The sequence below is a fragment of the Clinocottus analis genome, unplaced genomic scaffold (assembly GCF_023055335.1).
Source record: "Clinocottus analis isolate CAN_PGR_092001 unplaced genomic scaffold, fCliAna1.0.p SCAF_16, whole genome shotgun sequence".
NCBI lineage: Eukaryota > Metazoa > Chordata > Actinopteri > Perciformes > Cottidae > Clinocottus > Clinocottus analis.
Window position 1 is genome coordinate 10546720 of NW_027175887.1, and position 25995 is coordinate 10572714.

Below are 25995 nucleotides of genomic sequence, written 5' to 3' on the forward strand. Positions count from 1 at the left end.
ACACCTAAGTGGCAGGTTTCTCACGGACCACGGTCACACTTTGCTCTGAAAAGTCTAGAGTTTTACTTTTATAGGCTCACATCCAGCATCCAGCAGCGAGCGTGAACTGCAGAGCCGAGGTCTGCAGACGAAGGCCCAATGGGCAACATGTGTCGTTGGACTCGTCTTCAGAACCCAGAAGCTGCTGGAGGGAGTAAAATAATTGTGATGATGAATAATCTTAGGTCAGAAATCTTTTGGTAGCTCATGGTAACAATTAGAAAACCGGTTATCGACATCAATTTCAATGTTATTTCCACCGAAATAATTCCACAAGCATAAAATAAATAGAAACACACATTTATTTATTTACGATTAACTGCTTATTTTGGCTGTTAATGTCTTCAATTTTTCTGCTAAATATATTGTCCTACCTCTTTTCTAATATATTTTGATATTTAGTTTAACTTTAAGATACATTGTATTATGCATTTTATGAATTTTAAATGAATCTTATCCCAATTATTTAGAAAATATGTCACATGAATATGATATATAGAATAACCCTGAAGCAACTCTTAAAAAGTAAATCCCCGAATCTTGTGCTGAAATATGTTTGGTGAACAGCAGATGGCAGCAACAATACCTAGAAGCCATTTAGAGTCTCTCTACCTGGAATGGTTAGAAGAAGAAGGAGGAGGAAGAGGAGGGGAAGGAGGAGGAGAAGAAGGAGGAGGAGGAGAAGGAAGAAGAAGTAGAGCTGTAATCTTTTTAAAAGGAGCTACTGAGGCAACTGCAGGACACAGTTTCATATGTTCTGAGCTGTGAGTGAAACCAGGTCTACTTCATTGTTCAGGTTTGAACTTTTTAACTTTGTCATATGTTTTCAGAAATCTTCTTAAATCTGGTTGGTTGTGAAACAGAAGCTTCAAGCTGTTAGCTAAATAAAGGCGTGTCTTCTGATCCAGTCACTGTGGCTCACTTGAATCCTGGAGCCTCCATCTAACCTGACTCATGTGTTCCTCTCGTCCTGCAGTCTGGTCAGAAGAGGTTGAGGATGCAGCACAACGGCAGCAACAACAGCGTGACAGAGTTCCAGAAGTTGCAGGGAAGATGGAACGACCTGTTGAGCCGCTTCTTTGACGACCCCAAGGTGACAAGAGACCAAAAATCTGTATTTATTTCTGTGTGCATGTTTGCTTTTCCATCAGCAAATGAGAGGGTAATGTGTTCTGTGAAGGTGGCCGCTGCTTCCTGTCTTTCTCTCTTCCACAGGTAGCATGGCTGCTGGACACGAGAGTCGGTCAGTACCTGAGCAGCCACCCCGTCTTAGCTCTGTCAGGAGTGATGTTCAGCGCCATGGCTGCACTGCCCGTGGGACTGTTCCTCTCTTTTGCTCTTGTGACCATCGTTATGTCGGCTGTGGGTTTTGTTTTCTTTGAAGGTTAGTGTAATCATGTCGAAAACACAGTTCTGCCTTCTCTACATTCTAAAATGTACGTTTTATGAACCAAAACTGTGTCGTTTCTCTGTGTGTCTGTCAGTGTTCCTGTTGTTTGTAGCAGGGGTGACTCTGATGTGTGTGCTCCCCGGCATCGCCTTCTTCTCTCTCATGGTTGCATTCATCTCTAATGGCCTGTATGTCACGGGCGTCAACATCTTCAGCCGCTATTCTCTGACAAACGTAATGTGTAATTTGAAAATATTTTATTTTACGTCGCATGATTTTATTGTATCCCTGTTTTTAACCACACTGTGTATTCTTCGAGGTGAGTTCAGCCTTCAAGATATAGTCCAAACTGAAAAGTCAGTGGTGAAATCAAGTCAATGGATGTTAGTCGTTTTCTATTCTTAAAGGAGAATATATTGTACACACTTTCATATGCAAGGCAAATGTATTTATACACACAGGCATCTTAAGGTGCTTTACATAATGAGTTTTTGCAAAAAGAGAGGAAGAGAAAAAAAATGTGTTGAAGATAAAGAAGTCTAAAACGACACAGGTCGGAAGAGAAAAAAAGAGTATAAACATCAGAACAAAGTATAAATTAGGCTAAAATACAATTAAAAAAGAAATAGATAAAAGGGAGTGCAAATCAAAGACGCTGAAATTTCAGTATTATTATCTGTGAAATTGTTTCTGCTTTGTTTTTATTTTATTCTCTGTTGTCTTTTTTTATTTCTGCCAGGGAGGTAAAGTCCTGGAGGATCAAGAAGAATCCACGAAGAGTGAATGTGAAAGTTAAAAACTGAAGGAAATGCAGTGGCTTGATGCTTCTTCTCTCTCGAATTGTCAACCTTCTTCAGGAAAAGCTGAAATTCGCTGAGTGTCAAGCAACAGTAACTACTGAAGCTGTGCAGGTGGGATTCAGACCCTTGAATGTACCACGTCCAGCTAATATTCCAAGCACAAATGCTTCCTGATTCTTTCTGTATGTCGAAAGCCTAAATATTGTAACTTTATTTATATAATGTATGTTTAGTTGTATAGAGATAATGCTCTCTTTTTGCCAAAGCATTAAATAACTCATCTTTCATCTTGACTTATAACTGCCTTATAAGTCAAATGCAGAAGATTTATGTAAATCTAATTTGTACTACATGACCTATACATGCACTATGGAGTTATCTTGAAATGGCATCTCATTTTAAGTAATTGAGTTAAAGAGAAAATATGACTCATGGCTGAACAGTGTGATTAAGCCATGTGCTATTCCATTTTCCATATTATGGTGTTCAGTCTGAAAAGGCTTGTGCGTGTTGATTAAGCTCATCTCTGCTGATATCGGATGACCATGCTTATTATGCTAAATAAATGCACTACAGAGAAACTAACCAAAGAAATCTAAGTCAACTTGCACCCATGATGTTGTTGACTAAATGATCTGTAAAGCTCAAATTATCTTCATAGGGACACCACGTCATATCTTGTGTTCACTTTTAGCTTTCTTGGAAAAAAGTGGTTCGGCATAAAGAAAAGCATACAAATTGACTGGTGAACCAAGAAATTTTAAAGAGGAGCCTAAAAAGATCTGTTACATGTTTATGTTGGCGGTTTCCTCTGAGAGCACAATGTTGTATGTTTGTAATGTGGCCTTGAATAAATGTTCCTTAGGATTCACATCTGTACTTGTCTTTTATCCAAAAAGAGATGAAGAAACCAGAAACTCTGCATCATTGGCAATATAAAATGCAATTTTGTTGGATGGCACACAATAATTGAAACTATACTTTTTCCCTCATAAGATCTTTATTAGAAGAAACCTGAGATGGTTTTAGAAAAGGAGTCAATCCTTAATATGCATTTTGGTTGCAATAATCTTCATTGGAACTATAAGTATACTTTTGAGTACCTTTACTTCCATTACTTTAGGTACATTTGCCTGATTACAGTTTCATACTTTTACAGAAGACACAAGACTTCTACTTTCAACAGAGCGCCCTATAGTGTGGTATTTATACTTTAATTCAGGTAAAGAATCTCAACACTTTCTCTATCACTGTCAATCGCACTACTAGTGGTCAACACCTAATGTGCATTACAAAATAAAAAAGGCGTACTTCTAATCTTACATGATTTCAATAATCAAACAGCAATGGAGGGTGATTCTCATAAAATCTTTAATGGAGGTGATATCATGCAACAAAAAAAACAACTACAAAAAGACATAGAAAGTTGAAACAATTCTTTAGGAATGACTAATTTGAATAAGAAAAAAAAAAAGTTATCAAGAGGCCTTTAAATTTAATAGAAATGCACCCAATGAACACCACTCCGCGAGTTTAGACCAGCACCATATCAAATCGGTTTAGTTGGACATACAGTCCACGCTTGAAATGTCACAACCAGTATAAGTGTTGAAGCATTGTTAATGCAAAATATCATTTTTTAAAGATTCCTTATTGCTTTACTCTTGACTTCAGTGAGATTTCAACCTTGAGATAAACAACAAGTCACCGTTTGAAGTTGTTGCAGTTTGTTGACGCTAGCAGAAACACCGGTTTTTTTTTGCTCGATCTACATCAAAGATGTGATATTGCATTTTTTATTCTTTTTTTTTTACATTAAAGCTGTCAAACAATTGATGAATTATATTTTGAGGAAAAGCAGAGTAAACAAGATCAATAAACATTTGAAAGGTTTAATTCCAAATGAGATATCTACCATTTGAAAATACCAAATTTTGTCTGCAATCAATGTCTAATTGATTGCAGACATTAAATGAATTAATTTCATGAGATGAAACTACAAATATGCTAATGACCTTTGTTTACAAAAAGTTTCAGATTTATAGAGTTTGAGCAAGTTTAGAGCAATTTTAGAAAGCGATGCTTTTACAAAATGCATGTGTTTTGGCATGTAACTGCTGCTGTTGGCATCTTTAAATATTTCAGGAGAAGGTACATGTAGAACAGTAAATGCAGAAAAAAAAAAAAAATTGAAATACTGTGAGAAAGTCGACATAATCCTCATCAGGCACTCGGACACGTTACCTCATTATCGCACTCTTTAATAAGACTGTACATTTGTGCATTTCATTACCAAGTCAAACAAGGTACTTTTTAGAGTCAACCCTATTTGTTACATTAAAAAAAAGCGTATAAACATCAGATGTAAAAAAAAGAAAAAAAAGAAAGAAAGAAAAAAAAGCCTTTTCTCCTATTTTGAACAGCAATGAAAAGAAGTTTAAGGCAAGATGCTGAATGCAGAAATCCAAAGGTTGACCAGCTATGATTTTTGTTCAGCTCTGGTGTTTTGTTGGCATTTACCAGATCCATCATGAAGACTAGTGTTTTTCCCCCCGATAGTTGTCTCTGTCTCAGGCATCTTTTGTTGTAGGTCACGAGATTACATGACGTCATCTCCACACCCCCCTGAGTCTGCTGGGAGTCTCCATCTCCTTCTGCATGTTTTATGCCGGCAGGCTCAGCTTCTTGCCTTTCAACACTGAAGAGATAGAAAGACAGACGGTCAGAAGACATTCTCCCGTAGACGATTCACAACATTTTGTAGTGCCAGGGTTTCTTCTTATAAGGAGTATTCATTGATTAGTGTTCAGAAGTGGCCCCCAGGGTTATAAAGACCAAAAGCCCTTTTCAACTAAATATTTCCCGGAATTAGAGAGAAAAGAATTCCCTTGTGCACATTCCTGTTTTTATAACCCCACACATCTAAAGAACCACAGAGATTACTTCTTTTTTTTACGAAACACCGAAGTGCTAAAGACACAATTTTCACATAGAATATATAACACGGAGACAAGACGCTTTACAACATTAAACAAATGGCAACTAAAACTGCTTGTCTCTTTTATGTGAAATGTCATATTTGAAGTCTGTATATTTTTTATGTGAACTTTTTATGCTGCCATCAGGACTCCCTTAAAAAAGATAAAGAATTTAAATTGGAAATGTTTCAAGTAAACTAATATTAAAAGACTCAACTAATGTTTTTCTCTCAAGGTCCTGGGCCATCAGAAAGTAGAACCCAAAGACCTTATGGGAGCCAGAAAGAACCGAATTTGGACTCTTGTTTGCTTTATCCTGTTATAATTGTTTTAATAATTTTTAGAATTTATGTAATTGTTGTTTTAATGGCAAATTCTATCAGGCTGAGAGATAGTAAAAAGGCATTTTTTAAACTAACACTGCCACATTTACAGTGCTGTTGCTTAATATGTATTATAAAAATAAGTTTCCTGCAATCCTAAAACGGTTCCTGAGATGGGAACAGGCTTCACAAAACAACCACCAAATCAATGAAGAAGTTGAAAAGGTCCTCATCTAAATTTTGCCCCGAGAAACATTTGGCTCTAGTAACTGACAACACTGGGATGTCCAAGTTTTTCTCAACAAACTAGTGTGAATAGTTGCTGTTTTGAAAGCACTGCTGTGCGATAGAAAAGTGCATTACTAGTGAAGAAGAAATCTTGACTTTACTCACAAACAACATCTTTCTAATGCCCAAAAAAAAAAACATTGAGAAAGAAAAATCCCGAGTCGTGGTTTTGGGAGATAATTTGATTATTTTAAATTCAACCGATGCTAATTTGAGGCGACATCAGTCTGAGTTTGCCAAATGAAGTGCGTACACATTCTCCTTTGTGGGTTTCCTGGGACTGTTTCCTTGTGTAGCTACTGTGAACTAACAGTAATACAAAAAGGAAACCTTTTACTAAAAAGGCAACTTGATTCAGGAAACTCAGACCGCTAAAGCCACAAATTAGTTTCAGCTGAACTTTTGAATGACGTTTTTTTTTTTGATGAGAGTAAGGACTGTAGAGCTCCACCATTGAAGGTACTCTAGGAAAGGATTTGTTCCAGTGAGGACTAGAAAAATAATTACATCATCCAATAACTCTTTCAACAGACATATAGGCATTTCACCCACACTGCTACCAGACTCACCCCTGTACTTTGCTTCAGAAAATTCACAGAACAACGCTCCACAAAACCAGCCTCACAGTACACAGCCTGGCTTACAAGAAATACATACAGCTGTCAGTAGTGCATGTTCCTGCTACTACTCTGGCATCATTCACTCCGGTTCTGCCAACCCCAAGGTCCTCTTGTCCACATTACTGGCACAGCACTCTCCTGGTTCACATCCCACCTCTCAAACTGCCAACAGTTTATTAGTATCAATAAATTTAAGTCTGACACAGGCTCAGTTTCTCAAGGTGTCCCCCAAGATTTGGTACTCGGCCCCCTCCTCTTCCTCTTCTATTTTCTACTTGGCAACATCATACGCCACCACGGTCTCCATTTATACTGCTATGCTGACGACACCCAGCTCTACATCTCCACCTCATCACAAACAAAGCCCTTCACAACCCTAAACAATTTATTACCTTTCTGAAGTCCTGCATCAACACGCCCCCGCTCACAACGCCAACCTCCTAACCTCTCCTACTCTGGCCAAGCATCGGACCTTCTCTATTACTGGTCACTCCCTCTGGAACTTTATCCCCCAGCACCTCAGACATTCTGCACTTAAAACTAAATTATTTAAACTGTAAATTTTCATGTTTTTGTTTTGTTTCTTACCGTTATGCAATATATCTGACTTGTTTATATTGTTATTGTTTTTATTGTTGCTGTTTTTACTATGAAAAGTGCCTTTAAGTATATTTTAAAGCGCTCCACAAATACCATGTATTATTATTATTATTATCATCATCATTATGTGTTGTGGTAAGATAGACTTTAAAAGCTTTTTACAGTCGCAAAATCAGGAAAAATAATAATTGGTCACACCACCGTATTTCATGTGTATAACAAACGTCCCTATACAGTAAACAGTTATTCATCATTTTGTACTCTATGTATTGTCTGATAATTACTCTCTTACTTCCTTAGTTATATAATGCCCCAATGAATGGTACAAACAACAAACCCACCTTTGGTGACATAAAGGTAGAAGAAGTCACAGTAGAGGACAGTCTGGACCAGACCGGACACAATGGCGATCATATCGAAGAAGCCTTCGAAGTAGAAACGCCAGATCCAGTTGAAAAGGTAGAGAGCCCGATACAGGCCCAGGCAGAACAGATAGTGGGTGGTGATCGTCTCTGCCTCGCCGGTCTTGCTGATCATGAAGAGCTGCGGCAGAATTGCCACCGACTCCAGGTAGATGGAGAACGTCCACAGGATCTGATGAAAATGTATATCATTCATACTAAAGTAAGATAAGATGTTTACAACAGAACTTTGGTCATTGTGGTCAGCTCTTATGTCACAGTGCGACAACAATATGAGAGGTCAACCCACCTCAAGGAGAGCAAAGTCATGGTTGATGAGAACAGCAAGACCCCCGACAGGAACAACCAGGAACTCCACCCTGAAACTGTCGTGGTTGCCATCGTAGGTGGCCCTGAACTTCGCGTAGATCAGGTACACTGTGGCATACGCACAACCGATGTAGATCACCTGGTAAACAAAGCAGAGCAGCCTGTGATTGAAGGTACTGGCGAGGGACTTGTATGAAAGGCTGCTGGTCAGAGCTGATAAGTGAGCAGGGTCTTACCTTCATGGTTGTGTTATAGAAGGAGATGAAGGAGGTGAGCAGATCCAAGTAGCGTGTGGTGAACACTATAGCAAATAGGATTTGGCTCTTTCCAGAGATACCTTGAACAGAGATATCAAGCAGAGTTAACATTCATGTTGAACCATCAGCAACTTCACAAGTAGTTTGGATAAAACATGAATCATAAAAACGTTTCCTTGTTTAACGGTGACATCTACTGGAAACATGATGAATATGGATCCAGAAAATCAGCAGTCTCATCCTTTTGGGCTTGTTTTTGTAGGCATACATATTGAAAATGTATGTATATGTACTTTATTTAGAGTAATCTTACTTAACTAATGCCATCTTGGTAAAATAGCACAAACAAATTTAACAGATTGGTGGGCCTAACAGCCACTGAAGTCCATTGGTTTGTGTTGCTGTACTTGCACAGTACACCAGACATAGCAGGGTGTCATACGAAAGCAAGGACCAAACCAAGCCTCATATAACATGCTCTTGGTTACAGGCAGAAATAAACATCCCTCACTTATGTTTCCCTGACCTTTACTATGACAAAATTTGACATTGCTTACCTTATAAATAAGCTCAAAATGCATACAGATCCATACTAAGTGACAGGTTGGTCCTCTTTTCAGGAGGTTTCATAGTCCCAACAGTGCTCGGGAACACTTTGACATTGATCAATATCTCTTCTGATCTATATCTTTCCATTCGGTTTCTCCATTGTGTAATGTCTCTATTTCTATCTACTATACACTACATATTGTTTGAAGAAAATGTACTTTCTTGATTATTGTTGTTCTGAGTTTGTACTCCTGGTTAGATGCACTTATTGTAAGTCACTTTGGATAAAAGCGTCAGCTCAATGAAATGTAATGCAATATATTGTATGTTTGTCAGTCCTGGAAAAGAGCTTTTTGGTAATTAAACCTTGCGAGCCAATCACTGCACTTCAAATGACCAAAGTAGGATCCGCCAGTGTGTCCTCTTGACTGCACACCAAAAATGATCATCATCTGCGTGTGCATCAAGGAGCAGTTTCCATTAATACATATTATAGGAGACAGAAATAACTAAGCATGACAAAAGAAAAAGCATCTACTTCTGCAGCTCATCTGGCTCTGCAGCGCCTCCTAGAACGCCACGTCAGAAGCCAGACCAAACTAATGGAGCGTCAAACCTCCGACTAACAGAGCAGGAGTGAATGGATGGGAGCTGTGTGGAGAAAGAAAAACCGAACACCGAGAGAGAAGCAAAGAATATCCCCTAAAAAAAATGTATGAAGCAGCATGCAGCTTAGTTTAGCGACCATAGTTAGCGTTAGATAACTCATACTGGCAATCCCAACAAAGTTAACATTAGTTAGATAATGCTAAGCTATAATTGCTTGCTGACTTCTATATTTACTTATACACATGTGTAGTAAAACTAGCACGTAGTTTGCTGCTAGAAGTGATAAGTCTAGACAGACATGCATGTCTGTTATCAGCAGTTAGCAGTTGACTGCTAATGCTAATAGCCGTAGACTCCAATGAATGAGTGGGAAACGTAAAACGACCTTTAATCAAATTAAAGACAGACTAAGTTAATCAGCAACGTTCTGGAAATAATAATGAGACATGTGTAATATAAAGTGTAGCTTTCGCTCACCTGCACACGACCTGCTTTTCCATATTTTGAGTAGCAGGATGATGATAGCAGCCAGATGAGAGAGGTCTCCTGTCAGTCTGAAGATGTTCATTGTTGCAGAATGAAATTAACAGAGACTAGCTGTGCGGCGAACGCAGATGCCCCTTTACTCCTGAAGTAGACCGTTTTCAACTAAATGTTGTCTTTTTGTGAAAGCTTCTCTTAATTTAGCAGCGAGCCGGTCTGCGGGCTAACCAGGTTTGGAAATATGGCGAGTGCAGGTCGACGTGGAAGGGGGCGTGAGAAAACACACAGCGGGATTGTGATTGGACCTAAAGCTGAGTGACAGCACGAGAAGATCCGCCTTCAACATGCTGAACGGAAAAGGAGCAAAGTCTTGATCCCAAAGGGTGCATCCCAAGTCTCTTAATTGCATCCGTGTTTCCTTCACTTGCGTCTTTTCCTTGCGTCTTAGTCCCTTCCCCCTGGGATGCATAGAGAGAAACCATGCGAGGAAAGACGACATGAGGAAACATATTTTAAGAGACATGAGATGTTCTTATCTCTACAGTTTAACGACTCCTATTTCTGATGATTGAGGCTTCAGATCACAGCTAGTCTGCTTTAACAACTGGAGAGACTTATGATGGAGTTTGTGTCTGTAAACACGATCACAGTGGTTTTCTGGTCCTGACTGTTTTTAGAGAACATTCCACTAAAAATTCACTTAAAATATTAATAAAAAATGTTTTCAGTTTATTCAATAGTGTTGAACTACTACTTATACTAATTCATACACCGTTATCATCTGTATCAAAGTGGATATGTGTTCTGTTACCTGTAATAAATAAGTTACAAACTAAGTCATATAAGTCGTACAAAGCAATAAGTAACAGTTTATGTGGGTGAACTGACAATCATTAATGTTCTGTCTTAGTATTTCTTAATGCTCTTTTTTACCTGACTGGTGACTCTGCCTCTTTTGTTTTGTGCTGCAGCTTTATATTTTATATTTCTATTTTTTATTCTGTATATATCTGCCATCCCTGCTCTTCTTTTATTACTTATCTTGTGTGTTTAGTTTATTCCATTGATTGATGTTGATGTCTGTAAGTGTGGGACGCTACTCTGACAAAAAAAGTTCCCCTTGGGGATTAATAAAGTACATATCTATCTATCTATCTATGTATCTATCTATCTATATTATCAACATCAGAGCAAAGTGTGGTCCGAGGCTATAGGGGCCCCTAAAAAAAACCCAGATTCACTCTGTATTTTATTATGTAAATATAGCTGTGTTTTACCTCCTTAAAAAGTTTTCCGACAGTCTTTTGAGGGAAGATTTAGCCTCAGCCGTATGTATCATCGTTCCTCCACATTATATATTGCTTTCTAAATTTCCTCCATACCCAGATTACTCCATCGCCAACAAAAGGGGATGTGGTGCACTTCTAACTACTTCTTACAGAAAATGTTGTTCATATTGTAATGACACAAAAATGTAATTCATATGTAAAACTACTACTGATACTTGATATCATAAATGCCATCGTTATCATGTCATTTGACTAAAAACACAAAGAAATGCCTCATGTTTATTATAATCCACAGTGTTACTGCTCAGTTGCAAAGGGTAGGAAAATATGAACAAAGTCTAGAGGAAGTGCAATACACCCACTTCCCATCTTGTCAGCCTCATGCAATGTGATCATTCACAAGCTGCCAACCCTCAGACATGGACTGGTTGGTTTGGTTCTCTCTCTTGCTCAGCTACCTGCCAGTAACAGGTGAGATGTCTTTCTAAGCATCATGTACATTAGTCCTTTAGGGAACAGGTTATTTTATGTGTTTGGGAATTCACTTTTTCCACATAAGCAATATAAATTAGGCATAGCAGCTTCTTTTCAACAGTAGCTTTGTGGTTGCTCTGAAACATTTTGGGCCAGAAGTTGAATGTTTACTCTGTTAAATGTTTTGTCTTTCATTCCAGAGGGCATGACAAAAGATGAGCGCTGCATATCACAGCCAAACATGGGGATGTGGCGGCAACGCGGACAAAATGTTGTTCTCAAGTGTATCGTCCATTCACATTGTTTAACTAAAGGCCTGCATTATGAGTGGTTTGCCTTTCGGGAAAACTTCCATTTTCGTGTCAACACCAGTCGTAAATCTCCAAAGTACAGTTTGGAGGGAGCATCTTTAAACATTAAGTCACTTCATGTCAATGACAGCGGGATCTACCATTGTGCTGCAGTATCAAGTGGAGACCCAGCACCCGGTGACCAATATGTGGGGTTGGGTACAACACTTGTCGTGAAGGGTAAGAGTGTAAAATTACAGGTGAGACACAGATATGTTGATTTAACATGACTTGGAAGAGACAGGTGTTCTTTTGTTTTCAGAACAATTTAAAACAATGATAAGACACATTCTGTGGGTATCGTGTGTCCTCTTGGCCATCTACAGCTTGGCAGTAGTGATACTAATGATGAAGAAGGTAAAATACTTTTACATATTCAATTTCAAATGTTGTGTATTGTTGAGATCTATCGAAGTTCATACAAACAGGACTGACGACTGAAAGTGTGTTTTTGTGAAATGTGTGTTCCTCTCTGTTCCAGTATGGCTGCAATATGACTGTCTGCAGAAGTGTGCCCAAAACTAACAAGGTTGGAGAAAACTATCTGACAATTTGTGTTTGATGTGTTCACAAAACGGGGAAAAAGTCAACAGAAGCAAAAAGAGGAACAGAAACAACTGTCCAGAAAAAGGCTCTTACAGCAACTCCAGTGACAAAGCAGTTGACAAGCTTTTCTTAACACATAGAAAAAACTTTGTGATATGTGATTTCTAACAAATTCATTCTCAACTTTTGAAACAGAAAAACTCTGCTAAAAAAGCACAGTTTCGTAATGTGCTACAAGAAATGTACAGCAGAAGGAACTTGGGCAACGGCAAAATAACTGTGAGCAGAAACCGCTCTCAAACTGAGGTAAATGTTGTTGCGGCATGTTGTGGTTCAATTCAGTCAACCGAAAGATTGAGTAAGCATGTCACTTCTGCATAGCTTGTTTTACAGCATGCACGTAGTCTTACCGTCATTTTCAAATAAAATGTAATCTTGTTGCAGGCTGACGGCACAGAGTTCAAGAACTCAACTGATGACATCTATCAAAATCTGTAGGTGTCATGAAAGGATATTAAATGACAGTCTCAGACCTCCATTATCCGGACTGAGAGGACAATGTAATGCCATGAAAAATCTGAGAGAGGACACCCTGATGTGACAGAGAAAATGAGCAAATCAACAAAGGATGTGACTAAATTGTGTACTTGGTCACCTTTTCCCATGAAGTGAGGCATTGGAACCACAACACGCTTTTTCCCTTTTCTCCAATTTCAGCAATGATGGACAGACAGCTCCCTCTTATTTTATATATTTCTGATGGTAACACATCCAATAGAAAACAATTTTAATTTACATGAATACAAAGTTGCACAGGTAATTTAAGACAGATCATGTTGTTCACTATTGAAAGTGGAAATCAGATGTGTGCAAGAGTGCAAATAAAGAAAACGACAGTTCCCTTGAGACGATTCATTTAGACAATATATTTTGATAGTATTATATCAAGATTATAAAACTATTGACCCACACCGTTTCAACATTCTGGTAATAGTTGCGTACAAATCCATTTTCAAACCAAAACACTGGAAAAAAACATAACATTTCAAATCAGAAATGTTTTAATTATGTCAATCATTTTAAACAATGTAATGGCGTTAAAGGCACATTATTTAAGAGCAGTAGTCAAGCAGAGGTTGCATTTTTGGTGCTGGAGTGTCTTTTTCACAACTTAGAATAAACCTACAATAAGGCAATATTTGAACAACCTGTTTGTGAGGCATCTTGCCGTTTCATATTCTGCACAATAACCTTTATGCAAATACCAAGAGAAATAATCCAGACAGTTAACATTATAATTTACTTTATAAAGTCAAAGTGAATGTTTACATGGTAATGTGCATTTGTAATGAACCTTTGGGTTGATATCTTTCACTCAAACTTTGTTCAGAGTCTGTGTGGATTTTTCTCTCCCTGCCTTCTATCTCCAATGATTAAGCTTAAAAGGTGTGAGCTGCATTTTGACATAACACATTTGAGCCCTCCTTAAGTATTGGTTATCATTCACTTGGACTTTTTCTTTTTAATTAGCTGTTACCATAAGGAAAGATACATACTTATATGGTTCACTACAGTATGTACAGTTCCTCTATATATCTCTATATATCTATAGAGATATATAGAGATATATACATATACATACACAAACACACATAGACTGAGAATCGGAAATGTACAGTGAGAGAAGGAACATAATCTCATACTTGGCAATACAGAATTTCCTCAAATCCCAGCTGGAGGGATAGCAACAGGCTTAGCCGTCAATGTACTTTGCGTCGACTGTGTGACTGTTGCGTATGGAAAACGGCCTCCAAGCGAGGGCCTGCAGAGCCGCGACACACATGGGCACCAGACACACCAAGTGGAACATGACATTGTGGAGACTCTCCAAGGCGCTGCAAACAAAGATATATTGTGTTGAAGTGTTTGTACGTTTATATTTATTAATAACTGCGATGATGTAGGTGTCACTATTTCACTTGTTGCACTGTGTTATGGCAACAATGTGCAACTTTAAATGTAACAAACTCAGCATGTTTGGCAGATGTTGATAATGAAAGAAAAATAATAAGTTTTTAAATGATTTTCGAAAAGTGAATGTCAGGCTTTCTTTAAGTTTTTATACACTTACCTGTTGTTGTTTTTTCCCCATCAGACCTTTTTTTTCAGCCCATACCAACATATACTGCAGGTCAACTATCTGACTCAAAGGAAAATATTGAATGGCCTTTGAATTTACGACATTATATTACAGGTGACCTTTGAAATAAAAGGCTCCATTTTTGACATTTATTTAGTTATAATTAAACTTGAGGGGGAAAAAAATGCAACTGCGATTACTTAAAAGTTTTTGAGCTCAAGATGTTGTATCTACGTTCAGAGATTTCTGTGTGAGCATTAAACATTGCTGCCGTTGAAGTAAAGTCATCACCATAACATGTTGCTGGTTATACTTTATTCTGTCTGTATATGAGTCATGTGGGTTCTTACTGTTTTTAAAAAAAAATGTATTTGTATTACTTTTTTTTACTGTTAACATTTTTGTTTTACTGTGTGTCTCTTGTGTGAACTTTTTTTGTAATCCTGCAAATTTCCCCACTGCGAGACTAATAACGGAATATCTTATCTTATCTGAATAAATTGTATGAATAACAGCTACAAGCTGATATCACCAACCATTAAAATACATTATTTATTATTTTACATGACAGATGTTAATTTTCCAGAGTGAAATGAAGGCTTATAGATTGTCTTCCAAAGAAATATTACTTAATACTGAAGTAGTATTACAACAGAATTGTTACAATCAACAATCCATTAAAATAACTACTTTAATATGTTTTTTGTTGTTGTTGTTGTTGGACTCATTTAGTTCGACTTAAGTTCAGAAGAAGCAAGAAACCCTCTGTACCTGTTATTTGAATCCTTAGCGGCGTCCTTCAGCTGTTCATATCCAAACTGGTTGAGGATATTAAGTACTATCATTGGGGCTAGAGACTGAGCCGGTTTAGTAAACAGAGCATTTGTCCCAAAGACCATGGAGGAGAGAGGGGAACTGCAGAGGAGGCAAAAGACAATACAATACTATATCACCAGTCAAATAACAAAAATAGGTTTGGTTATGAATCAATAACAACATGAAGGATTGGCTTCATCATTTGGCGCTGGTTACAAAAGTGCTCTATTGCATAATTTGATGATGATGTACTGTAAATGTATATGTGAGGAATGACTGAGTTTGTGGAAGTATGCTGATGAATATATTTGTTTTACCTGCGCTTGTACTTCTGCAGGTCTGTGTCAATGATGTCAGCCAAAGGCAAGCCAAAAAGACTGAAGGCTGCTTGGATTATGACCCTGCATAGAAGAGAGTGACGGTATAACTTGTGCACTGATAATAAACTGAAATTATAGGAAAAAGTGAAAGCGTGTTAGACTAACAGTTGTATCAGCTCTTACATGTTAACGGTGAGAAATAATGCCATAAAATAGTAGTTTTGAGGACCAAGTGCAAGCATGACAGCTGCCATTCCAGCTTCTATGTAGAAGGTGAAGAGGACTATCCGGTAGTAGCCAAAATCCCGGATCAGTCTCTGACAGCTTAATACTAACAACTGGGATGGAGAAAAGGGTCAGGAACAATACATTCATGAAAAGGAGAAGTTTATAAAGTAGGATGACAGACATGTTCTTGCTGTTCTGAGCTCCGAGCGTGGGCTATGTTGTAAGTAACAGTCAGTATGGTGCTTTAAGGTAGTGGGAGTACAAAAGAACATGAAAAGCCAGTGAGGGTGACCAAATACATGTCAAATCAGGAAACTGGCAGGTGACTCGCCCTCCCTAACCTCACGGGTTTATGAATAAAACTCATTGAATATATTTTTTGTATATATCTGTATGTTGGAATGAATTTTTTTGACTCTATTGACTGACAAAGTGTTGCATAGTTGTTTTGATTTATTTTGGTTTATTATTATATCTTTATTTTTTTATTCATTTATCTGCTTGTTTTGTGTGTGTGTGTGTGTGTGTGTGTGTGTTTCTTTCCTTGTGGCCCTTTTGGCCAGACACATGGTTTGTTTTTTGTATTTTTTCTTACCTTTTAAGTGATGTATTTCTCTGGTGTAGAAATAATTAAATAAAATATCAAGTATATAAAAAGGAAAAGCCAGTGATGGTCAATACCTGTGGACAGATGAATCCCGCTCCGTACATGATGCTCTTGGCCAGTGATGGAAGCACATCTGGAGGAATCAGGTGCTCAGCAAATATCATGGTAAAATTAGTGAAGAAGGCCAACAGGAAAACCTGGAAGAAGTTCATGCACACGAAATGCAGAAAGTCCCTGTTGCTCAGAATTTGCCACATCAACGTTATTAACATGGAGAAGGAAACGCCTGATTGGTGGGAAGTTTGATCACAAGAGTCCTGTGTGTCTAATTCAGATCCTTTGTTGTTGTCAAAGTGGCTCTCACTGTAGAGGCCCGTGTAGAGCATGCAGAGACAGCTCAGGATAGCGATCAGCACTGTGAAGGCTTGGAAGGACGCAAAGTCCTCCATGTTATTGGAAATCACACCACAGAAGAGGACACTGGAGGAGCCAAGGAGAGATGCCACCTGGGAAATACAAGGTGGGGGATTTGAGAAGAATTACAGTGTTGGCTGAGAGGCATTCAGAGGAAAGAAAGTAGAAGCGTTTGATATACAAAGTCCCCACCTGGCTGTAGTTTATAAGTCGTAGTCGGCTCTGATGGTGGCTGGAAATCTCTGCAAACAACGCACATTGTGCCAGCAGCACAAAAGTCAGCATGGCGTCAAAAGCGCACAGTGCCACCATCAAGTGTACGCCGCTTAACCAGTCACCGGGGGCGTAGGTCTGCCATGGAAACCAGGCTAGGAGAAAAGCCAGTGAGTAGAGGGGAGCACCGTAGAGGATTGAGAGACGTCTCTGAGAGCAGCAGGGCACTCTGGAATTATCTTGCAGGTAGCCAAAAAGTGGGTCGTTAATTGCATTCCACACCATAAACACCACCTGTGGAGATATTGATAACAATGTTTTAAGAAATGCTTTATTAACTGATAGGTCGAGCAACAGAGAGTTGTTATTGAAGCTCGTTTCAGCTTCTCAAATGTGAGGATTTGGCTGGTTTTCTCCAAATCAACCCACATTCTCGGAAATTGTAATGAGTATTTTTCCACTTTTGTTCAAACATTTAGCGATTATCAAAGATTCAGAATCATCTCTTATGGCCGAGTATTTGTGTATAGACACTACAATTATTGACAAATACTCGTGACGTGCACTCACAATTAATTTTACAAAATGGCTTGAATTCAACAAGGACATTTGATTACTCCAATAAAAATATATGTATACTGTAGGTCTCTCTCTCGCTCACTCCCTCTCAGCTTTTCATAGTAGCTCCTTTGGTTGGACAGGATCCACCACTTCTGTGCTTCCATAAACAATGAATGATCAATCGTAAAAAAATAAAAAAAAAAGACAGAAGCAGCAGCTTAATCAATAACAAGATAACATACTCACTTGTGATTGGTGGAACGCTCCCTCTGATATCTTGTACTTATTGAGAAAGAGTTTAACATAGTAGAAGCTGAATATGCTGTTTATCATGCCAGCTCCCAGTGTTGTCATAGAATAAGCCACAGCTGCAGGGTTGAGCCCAAGGTAGTTTGCACGCCGGAAAGCATCCATTCTCCCGGAGCAGAGTCTTCTGCGCTTCCGCGACTGCTCAGGTAACAACGACGTTACCTGTTGTTCACCATTGCTACAAATAATTGACAATAGCAAAAGGGCGTTCAGTGCTGAGCTTGTTCTTGTTCCAGCTGTCTCATTTACATGACATCACGATGTTTTTTCACCCGCTGAGGCCACTACTTCTGTTAACGGAAACTGTTTCAACTTGTAGTACCATGTCAAACTCGATTCAATTCTTGCTGCTGCGGAACCGGTGGTGACGCTACGTCACAAACAAAACAAACATCTGATTGGCCGGAAGAGTTCTATAAGTTCAATTTTTTGCTCCGTGATTGGTCGACAAAAATGTCTGTCAACGGAAGCAGGAAATTAGTTCAACGGGACATTTCTCCCCCTCCCCAACATATTCAGCTGTTAAGCTTTTCTTTAGAACTTCATTTTGAATCGTATTAAAAAACAAAGATTTCAATATTCGGTTACAATAAAAAAGTTTTAAAAATACTGCTGTTTTATCTTAGCAATATCTGCCACCTGCCGGATGTTGGAGTGCATTTGCCACGTTGCTGTACAACAGTCTCAACTTTACGCCTCTCACACACGCACGCACACAAACGCGCACACACCGGGAGGATGTAGTTCACATTCCTCCACACACGGTGGTGGACGGCAGACAACTTCTGACTGCTCCTCACAGCACACACACACACACACAAACACACGTGTGTGTCAGGTTTGTCTCAGGTGAAGCTGCAGGCGGACTCACCCTGCGCCGGAAAAATGTTAACCGACGTGATTTTGGAAGAAGAATTTGACAAGAATGGAGAGGCGTGGTACGACCCACGGGATCTTGAACGCGGTAAGAGCTGCTCGGCTCTGAGGTCGCACCCTAAATTCTGATCGGGTGGACTGATTGTGTATCAGCAAATAATAACACAACACTGGGAGTAGGATATTGTGGTTGATTGTAAAGTTGGTGATTGTGCGTTTTCTTTGCATTGATGACATGGCACACGCTCCAATTGGCTCCGAGATGAAAACAGATTGAAGTCTGTTGTCTACACTTGTAATACATAGTCACACAAGTCATGAGTTGAAGGCTGTGGCTAAGATTGCTTTTGGCTGTCAGAGGTCCTGTGTTGTTTGTTTTCTGAAACACTTCTCATGTGTGTCTACAAACGTGGGTTTGAGATTTAAAAAAAAAGAAAGAAAAAAAGACGTAGCTATAGGTAGAGTACTTTATTAAGGCATACGGCACATTGCAATTACAGCAGGCAAGAAAACACGAATCATTCACGAATTAAAAAGGGAGGAAACAGCGAGGCTATGAATACTAAGAAATAACTAGGAGGAAACTATAAACTGACTCTGTCTAATATGCTGTATCTCAAACTCTGGGATTGTACTAGCATAGATTATAGGATTATTTGTACATGTAACATTGTGTGTGTACTCACAGGTCTCTATGTTACAATACAGATGTATAATGTAACAAACATCTAAATATAGACAGATTGTTGGAATGTTGGAACAATGTAAGAGAGCAGCAGATAGTATTGGAAAGATGAATCAGAAACATTATAGAACTGAACTTATTAGTCGATTTAAAAAATAATAATAACCATCATCTATTTGTCAAAAAATAAATGGCAAACATTTGCTATTACTAGCTTCTAAGTGTGAGGATCTGATAATTGCTTTTGGCATATATAAAAATAAATGTAATGTTTGTTTTTGGCCTGTGGGGTGAATAACACAAGCAGTTTGAATACACGACCCTGCAGCTGGTTAACTTAGAAAGCCATTTCTTAATCCGTTCCAGCAGTTAGGAAACAATAAATCAGAAAAGGAAATAATTGGCAGATGAATCAATAACAAAAATAACTATTAGTTGTAGCCCTAATTAACTAATTTCATAAAAACATTGATGAGTGTACAAGTAAATGATCAAGTGAGCTGACTGTACCAGTTGAAGGGGGGAAAAAACATCCTGATACAGAGGTGGCTCGTTTTACAGAACGAAGGAGAGACTTCATAGAGCAATTTACAGAGGAGCTTAATAAAACTCTTTTAATGTTTGGAGATGTCCCTTAAGGACTTCAGAGTAGGGCTCAAGGTTGGTATTTGATTGACGTGCCATGATTAATGAAATAAAAGCACTGGGCATACACTGCTTATTGCGTGAAACCTGTTTGGTTTCATCGCTTTGTTATTAAAGTGGTCCCAAATTAGGCACGCTTCACTTCGGCTCAGAGGGCGATTCAACAATGTTGCTGGAAAATATCCAATCCCAAAGCATGCCTTAGATTCCATGAGACAAAGAGATGTGTGCACCCTTTACGCGTCGAGTTCTACCCGTTGTGTAACATACCTGGCAAATAAATGGTTTTGATTCTCTAGAGTGTTTACATGTTTTCCTGTGTTTGGACAGATCTCCACTTGGCGGCGGAGCTTGGGAAAACCCTCCTGGACAGGAACCACGAGCTGGAGCAGGCCCTGCAGCAGATGTACTCCACCAACCAGGAGCAGCTGCAGGAGATAGAGGTGATAGATGTTAGGAGGGAACTAATCAAGAGTTCTTGAGGCTCCAGCTGCGCTAAATTCACTCTGGAGGGAACAGTGTGTGAGCAAGGCATATCCATTTCACCATGCAAAACATGTGCGTCTACAGTATATCCTCCAATGTGCGATTCATTGAGAAAAGTTCACATTGAGAAACCTGAAAAAAAAACAACCTCCCTTCCAGTGATAGTGTCATTGTGAATTTGTCTCCCCTTCAAATAGGCTTGAGTAAAAGATAATCCTGACCAGTCCGACCTACAGTAGAGAGCTTTGGAGCGGCCTCCATGGCATTATGTTGGTCTACCTAATTATAGGAAAACTTTCACCAGCTAATTTCACCTTCTACTTGGACACTAGGTTTTTGCTACTACATGTTTATTTTGTATTTATATATAATCCCAAAATCATTACAAGATCAAACTCTCTGGCAGTTATGATTGTCTACGTTAATACAGCGCAGCTTGGATTTTTCTTTCCCTGGGAGTCTTCAGGTAAAGCTTATTAATAAACACAATTAGGTCTTTTGTTTCAGTGATTAGACATTTCATTTTGGCACACACAGACAGTGCTGAATTATCTATTTGAGTTTAAGCACATGGCATTAAGCAGGTCAACAAAGATAAGAGCCTTAATTTGTGTACGGTAAAGGGCCTGTGGCTTGAGGATTTATTGAGGTTGATATGGTAATCCTTGTACGTCTTTGTGACCCTCATCTTCATGCAGTGTCCGCCACTGGTTCTGCACTGCACTAATAACACCCTCAAGGATGCAGGGGCTGTGCTGCTGCACTAGATAAATGGTTGCATTGATCTCTACCAGAGAAAAGTAATTTAGTCGAAAGAAGAGACGGGGCTATTGCAGAAACATCTTTCTCGATAATGGCTATTCTTGTCCACCGCGCAATATAGCTCACAGACTCATGTTTTATTTCTCTGCACTACATTACGAGTCCGTTTAAAGGCCCTTAGTTAGTTAGCTCTTTGTTTCTAAAGAAACCTTTGTTTGTTTGGTAATACAATATATTGGCTTGGGATATAAAACAATATGTAAATGAATGTATGTAAAAATGTTCTATCTCCTCTCTTTCTTTCTATTACAATAAAAGGCTTCAAAATGAAAAAAAAGGTCCAGGCCAATTTCGAAGTCTCAAGGTCTTCAAATACCATTTTTCATTTGTTCAACTCAATAAAAATATTCAGTCTGCAATTATATAAAAAAGAGAAAACATGCACATCAGTTTTACCTGACCATTGCAGTTTACTTGATTTATATACATGTATGTATTCAAGAACCTCTGAATCACAAATTAAGTTAATTATTTGCCTTTCTCTTCCTGATTCACCAGCACCTCAACAAGCAGGTGGACCTGCTGCGTCAGATGAACGACCAGCACGCCAAAGTGTATGAGCAGCTAGACGTGGCCGCTAGGGATCTGGAGCAAGGCAACCTGAGACTGGTGCAGGACAGCCGTCTGGCCCAGCAGAAGATCCACAGGTCCGTCAGTTTGGAATGAATTTGTCTTTAAAATGACATATTACATAATTAGATATTCGTTATTTGATTGAGTGTAGAACCTCAGAACCACATTCTTCTTTCCCCGTCAGTCTCACAGAGACTATTGAAGGCCTTCAGACCTACATGGAGGACCTGCAGACCCAGGTGGAGGAGTTAAAGACTGCCCAGGCAGAGCGAAACAAACGAGAGATGGCGGAGCAGCGACGCAACCTCGGAGCCCAGAGTGTGTCGTGCCTTAAAGAGCTGTATGACTTACAACATGACAGGTAGTTCATCTGTTTGTGAGTCATTGCACATATTCCAGTGGACAGCGCTAATAGCAGAACCACAAGATGAGAGAGAGGGACTTTTTCCAGGGAGAGAACATGTTGTGAGATAAAGTCACATTAGTTTACCAACAACATATTCAGGTGTATCTGTTTGTTCTACTCGTAAATCTTCCCGTCTGATCATCTCTTAACCTCACTGCTGTCTCAGCCCCTTGTATGCTGACTGGACACCTACATGTGACCCAGCCCTGACCAGACGTCCCCCTTTAGACATAATCCAAAGGAGGAGGAAGTTAATCCTTGAATATTGTCAGCCGCGTACTAATATGCACACAACTGTTGCTGTAACTTGATACGTGTCATGCCATTTATTTGATTTACTTTGGAGAGAGCGGAGGCGTAATTTATTGTTTGTAGGAAAAAAAAAAACAATAGTTACTACACTACTTTTTGTAGTGCGCCTCCTGCGTTTTTTGTACATATGTACACAGACAGTGTGTCATGGCAGCCCACAAGGGACTTTCAACAGTGCAAACTATGAAGCAAGAGGTCTAGTAAATAGCATATTCTGATTATATTCAATTATTACTATAACCAAATTGCTGCTTAAATTACTGCATAATAAATGTTTTAACCCTTTAATCACAATTACTTTCCTTGATAGAGATCTGACACATACATGCACTCCATTATAAGCATTGATTAAATGTGTTTTCGTTTACCTCAAAAGAATAGCATGTGGGGGAGGTGAATATGTTTGTGGTCACCCACCTCTGAGGTTGCCAAGTCCCCAACAACCTACGACAAAGTCAGAGTAGAAAGACAAAACCCAATTGGGTAAACCCCTACAAATCACTCTTAAGATGTGAGGTTTTAGTTAGTGAATTAAACTGAAACGGCAAAAGTAGGTCAAATTTAAAATGATGCCCTTGGCTACACCTGTACATGCTACACCTGTACATGTAAATGCAATGATTCATGTTTTGTGATCTCTTTTTGTTTTAAAGTGCTATTTTCACACATTTGTTGACATTTCCCCGTCCTGGCTCAGGCATCTTGACCACGATGGTCTGCGTTTGGATGGACTCTGGTCCCCGCGGAGCTCTTTCTATGACAGAGACAGATGGCAAGACCCGGAAGAGGAGAACGCGGCTCTCCAGCGCTCCGTCCAGACCATTAAGAGCCAGATCGCTGTGGAGCGGAGCCGCAGGGAAGCTGCAGAGCGCGAGAGGGAGTTGACATCAAGGGAGAACATAGGGCTGGAGGAGCGGCTGGCCTCGCTGGCCGGCTGCCCGGCCAGGCAGAAGGAGCTGGAGGCCCAGGTGGAGCAGCTGCGGCTCCTCTGGCGCGCCGACTGTGCCAACAGGTAGGCCTGACTTACATACAAACTGGATTAAAATTGTCAAATTACTTTGGCTCTCATTTAAATGACTGACACTTAGCGATACAACATTTGACATACAGCACAAAGACAGACCTATAATATGTGTAATTACTCCTCAAAATGCTTGACATATGCCTTCTTGTCTTCGCCACTCTCCCCAGTATCAGAAGACCGGAGCTGCTGTTGCCCGATAAAGTGTTCTTCGCCTCAGAAGACAGATCGAGCCCAGGGCAGGACGAGATCGAGGAGACGGTAGAAAAGGACGAGGAGCAGAGAAAATACGTCCGGCAGAGGTCTAACAGTGACAGCGTTTTGAGAACGGCGGGCACAGACGAGATTCGCCGCGGTCATGAGCAGCTGTGTATAAGGCGAACAGAGGCGGTGAAACAGAGAGGCATCTCCCTGCTCAACGAAGTGGATGCACAGTACAGCGCACTGCAGGTGGCGTATTCATAGCATGTCCTGAACAATTTATCATGATATATAATCAGAATAAAGGATGTAGTAAGTAATACAATATTTCTTATTGTTTAGGTGAAATACGACGAGCTGCTGCGGCGGTGCCAGCAGCCAGATGGGCCGAGCCATCAAGCCGTGCAGACGCCCAACGGGTCCTTTTTGAGCAGTCGGACCCGCCGCCGCCGGTCCTCTGCTGCTCTGTCTGATCCGGCAGTGGTTCTGGAAGGCCAGCAGCCCGAGTACAAGGCTCTCTTCAAGGAGATTTTCACCTGTATCCAAAAGACCAAAGACGACCTTGGCATCAACAGAAGTCCATTCGAGGACAGTGGCTCTGCCTGAACATTGTGTTATTCATAAACCAGAGACTTGCACTAGTTTGTCTTTGTAAGTTATTTGGCTATACAAAAATATATCCAGAGGGTGTGGATCTGTCATTTTGATACATCTAGGCTTTTGTTAGTCAACACTGTTACTTTTATACTGTCCTTATCAAACAAATTAAGTTCTATAAAATGTGTTACACAAAGCAGCTGTGTGATCTGAAGTAATATTTACATCAACAACAAAAAATTTGAACAAAATTAATACCATAGATGAAAGTGTTATTGTACTGGGAGATATTTATAGTAAGAATAATATATACTATCAGATCCTCAGCTCAAGAAACTACAGTATTCTGTGTTTATGTAATGGTAAGCCTCTGACCACTTGATTAGCTGGTGCTTGGGAGAGAAATGCACACATGGAACGTTGTTTGTGTGATGATGTAAGTTGGAGATGTAGCTGTTATGTATGACAGGAATGTTGTAATAGGATGAAAAAACTGGAGCTTTGTAATAACTAAAGACTCAGGAGTTTATGGTAATTAGCTTAACAGCTAACGTGAGTTGGTTTTATAAGTTGACAATAGTTGGTTCACCAGTTGAGGGTCATTGGCGTGTCACCAGACAAATATCAGTGGACACTTGAACACTGTCTTTATTTCAGGAAGACGCACAGCTCTGCACTTTTTATGACTGAATCACAATTTCCTTTTTTAATTTATTTATTTTAAAGAAGTTTAGTGAAGATTAAAATATATTTATTTTCTTTGTTAATTATGCAGAGCAGATTGGTCAGTGGAGTCAGTAATACACTGAGGTGCTTATTTTGTGGATGTTAAGACACTAATCGAGAAAAAATAAAATATTCGCTTGTTTATTAACAATTTTTCTGCTTCTGACTTGGACATTTCCTGCTCTTACTGTATAACGGAAATTGTGTTGATCAGGTTACCACGACACAACTTTTCATGTGACGTGACGCTAATGTGAAAGAAGATGCTTAATTGAAAACACTAATGCACTAAAATAAAGTTGAGTATAGTACATGCAGGCTTGAAGCTGTGAAACGTTTCTTTTAACTGATTATTAAAAACATTAACGCAAGAGCCTGTTTTTACTGTGTCTAACGTCTAAATCACCAACTCTGGCACTATCAGGGCATCTAAAAACTGATTTGTTGGTGCTGTAGCAAGAGAGAAAGCATCACTACATTATATATGTGTGTGTGTGTGTGTGTGTGTGTGTGTGTGTGTGCTTAGAGATGTTTCAACCTGTCCAAACCCAAACACGCAGCAGTAGAGAAGCATTTTCTCTCCTACAGAACCCAGAGGAATCCCCATTCTTCAAAGTCCTCCATCCCCCAGCAAACCCCGAGGTCCAGCAAACAATTAAAGAGACTTTGTCCCTTTTCATAATTAGGTTTTGCATAACTGAGATTTCCCCA

General features: G+C 39.3%; 5 protein-coding genes across 6 annotated transcripts; 3 read left to right on the plus strand and 2 right to left on the minus strand.

Annotated features, from left to right (window-relative positions):
• The first annotated feature begins 711 nt into the window (after positions 1–711).
• Positions 712–3067, plus strand: LOC137787006 (lipid droplet assembly factor 1-like). Of its 2 annotated transcripts, none has more exons than XM_068579186.1 (5): positions 712–835; positions 1016–1132; positions 1255–1423; positions 1524–1663; positions 2169–3067. In XM_068579186.1, exons 2-5 carry the CDS (start codon positions 1037–1039, stop codon positions 2223–2225), a joined length of 462 nt encoding a protein of 153 aa, XP_068435287.1. In that variant the 5' UTR covers positions 712–835; positions 1016–1036; the 3' UTR covers positions 2226–3067. The 2 variants fall into 2 exon arrangements, with proteins under 2 accessions (XP_068435287.1, XP_068435288.1); XM_068579187.1 differs by having other exon boundaries at positions 732–803.
• Positions 3068–3578: 511 nt separating this feature from the next.
• LOC137786638 (ER lumen protein-retaining receptor 2-like) lies at positions 3579–9916 on the minus strand. Its single transcript, XM_068578642.1, has 5 exons — positions 9662–9916; positions 8006–8106; positions 7750–7908; positions 7380–7632; positions 3579–4927 (listed from the first exon to the last, which is right to left on the minus strand). Exons 1-5 carry the CDS (start codon positions 9750–9752, stop codon positions 4893–4895), a joined length of 639 nt encoding a protein of 212 aa, XP_068434743.1. The 5' UTR covers positions 9753–9916; the 3' UTR covers positions 3579–4892.
• A 1448-nt stretch (positions 9917–11364) lies between these two features.
• On the plus strand, positions 11365–13602 carry si:ch211-139g16.8 (immunoglobulin superfamily member 6). Its single transcript, XM_068579414.1, has 6 exons — positions 11365–11427; positions 11631–11960; positions 12043–12137; positions 12262–12309; positions 12522–12632; positions 12771–13602. Exons 1-6 carry the CDS (start codon positions 11376–11378, stop codon positions 12822–12824), a joined length of 690 nt encoding a protein of 229 aa, XP_068435515.1. The 5' UTR covers positions 11365–11375; the 3' UTR covers positions 12825–13602.
• On the minus strand, positions 13370–18819 carry mfsd13al (major facilitator superfamily domain containing 13a-like). The gene is made up of 8 exons (XM_068579412.1): positions 18806–18819; positions 17872–18112; positions 17044–17358; positions 16512–16943; positions 15786–15940; positions 15600–15683; positions 15238–15381; positions 13370–14221 (listed from the first exon to the last, which is right to left on the minus strand). Exons 2-8 carry the CDS (start codon positions 18037–18039, stop codon positions 14080–14082), a joined length of 1440 nt encoding a protein of 479 aa, XP_068435513.1. The 5' UTR covers positions 18040–18112; positions 18806–18819; the 3' UTR covers positions 13370–14079.
• cdr2a (cerebellar degeneration-related protein 2a) lies at positions 18651–24599 on the plus strand. Its single transcript, XM_068579413.1, has 7 exons — positions 18651–18898; positions 20471–20583; positions 21947–22095; positions 22206–22382; positions 23437–23751; positions 23931–24210; positions 24304–24599. Exons 1-7 carry the CDS (start codon positions 18820–18822, stop codon positions 24565–24567), a joined length of 1377 nt encoding a protein of 458 aa, XP_068435514.1. The 5' UTR covers positions 18651–18819; the 3' UTR covers positions 24568–24599.
• The last annotated feature ends 1396 nt before the right edge of the window (positions 24600–25995 follow it).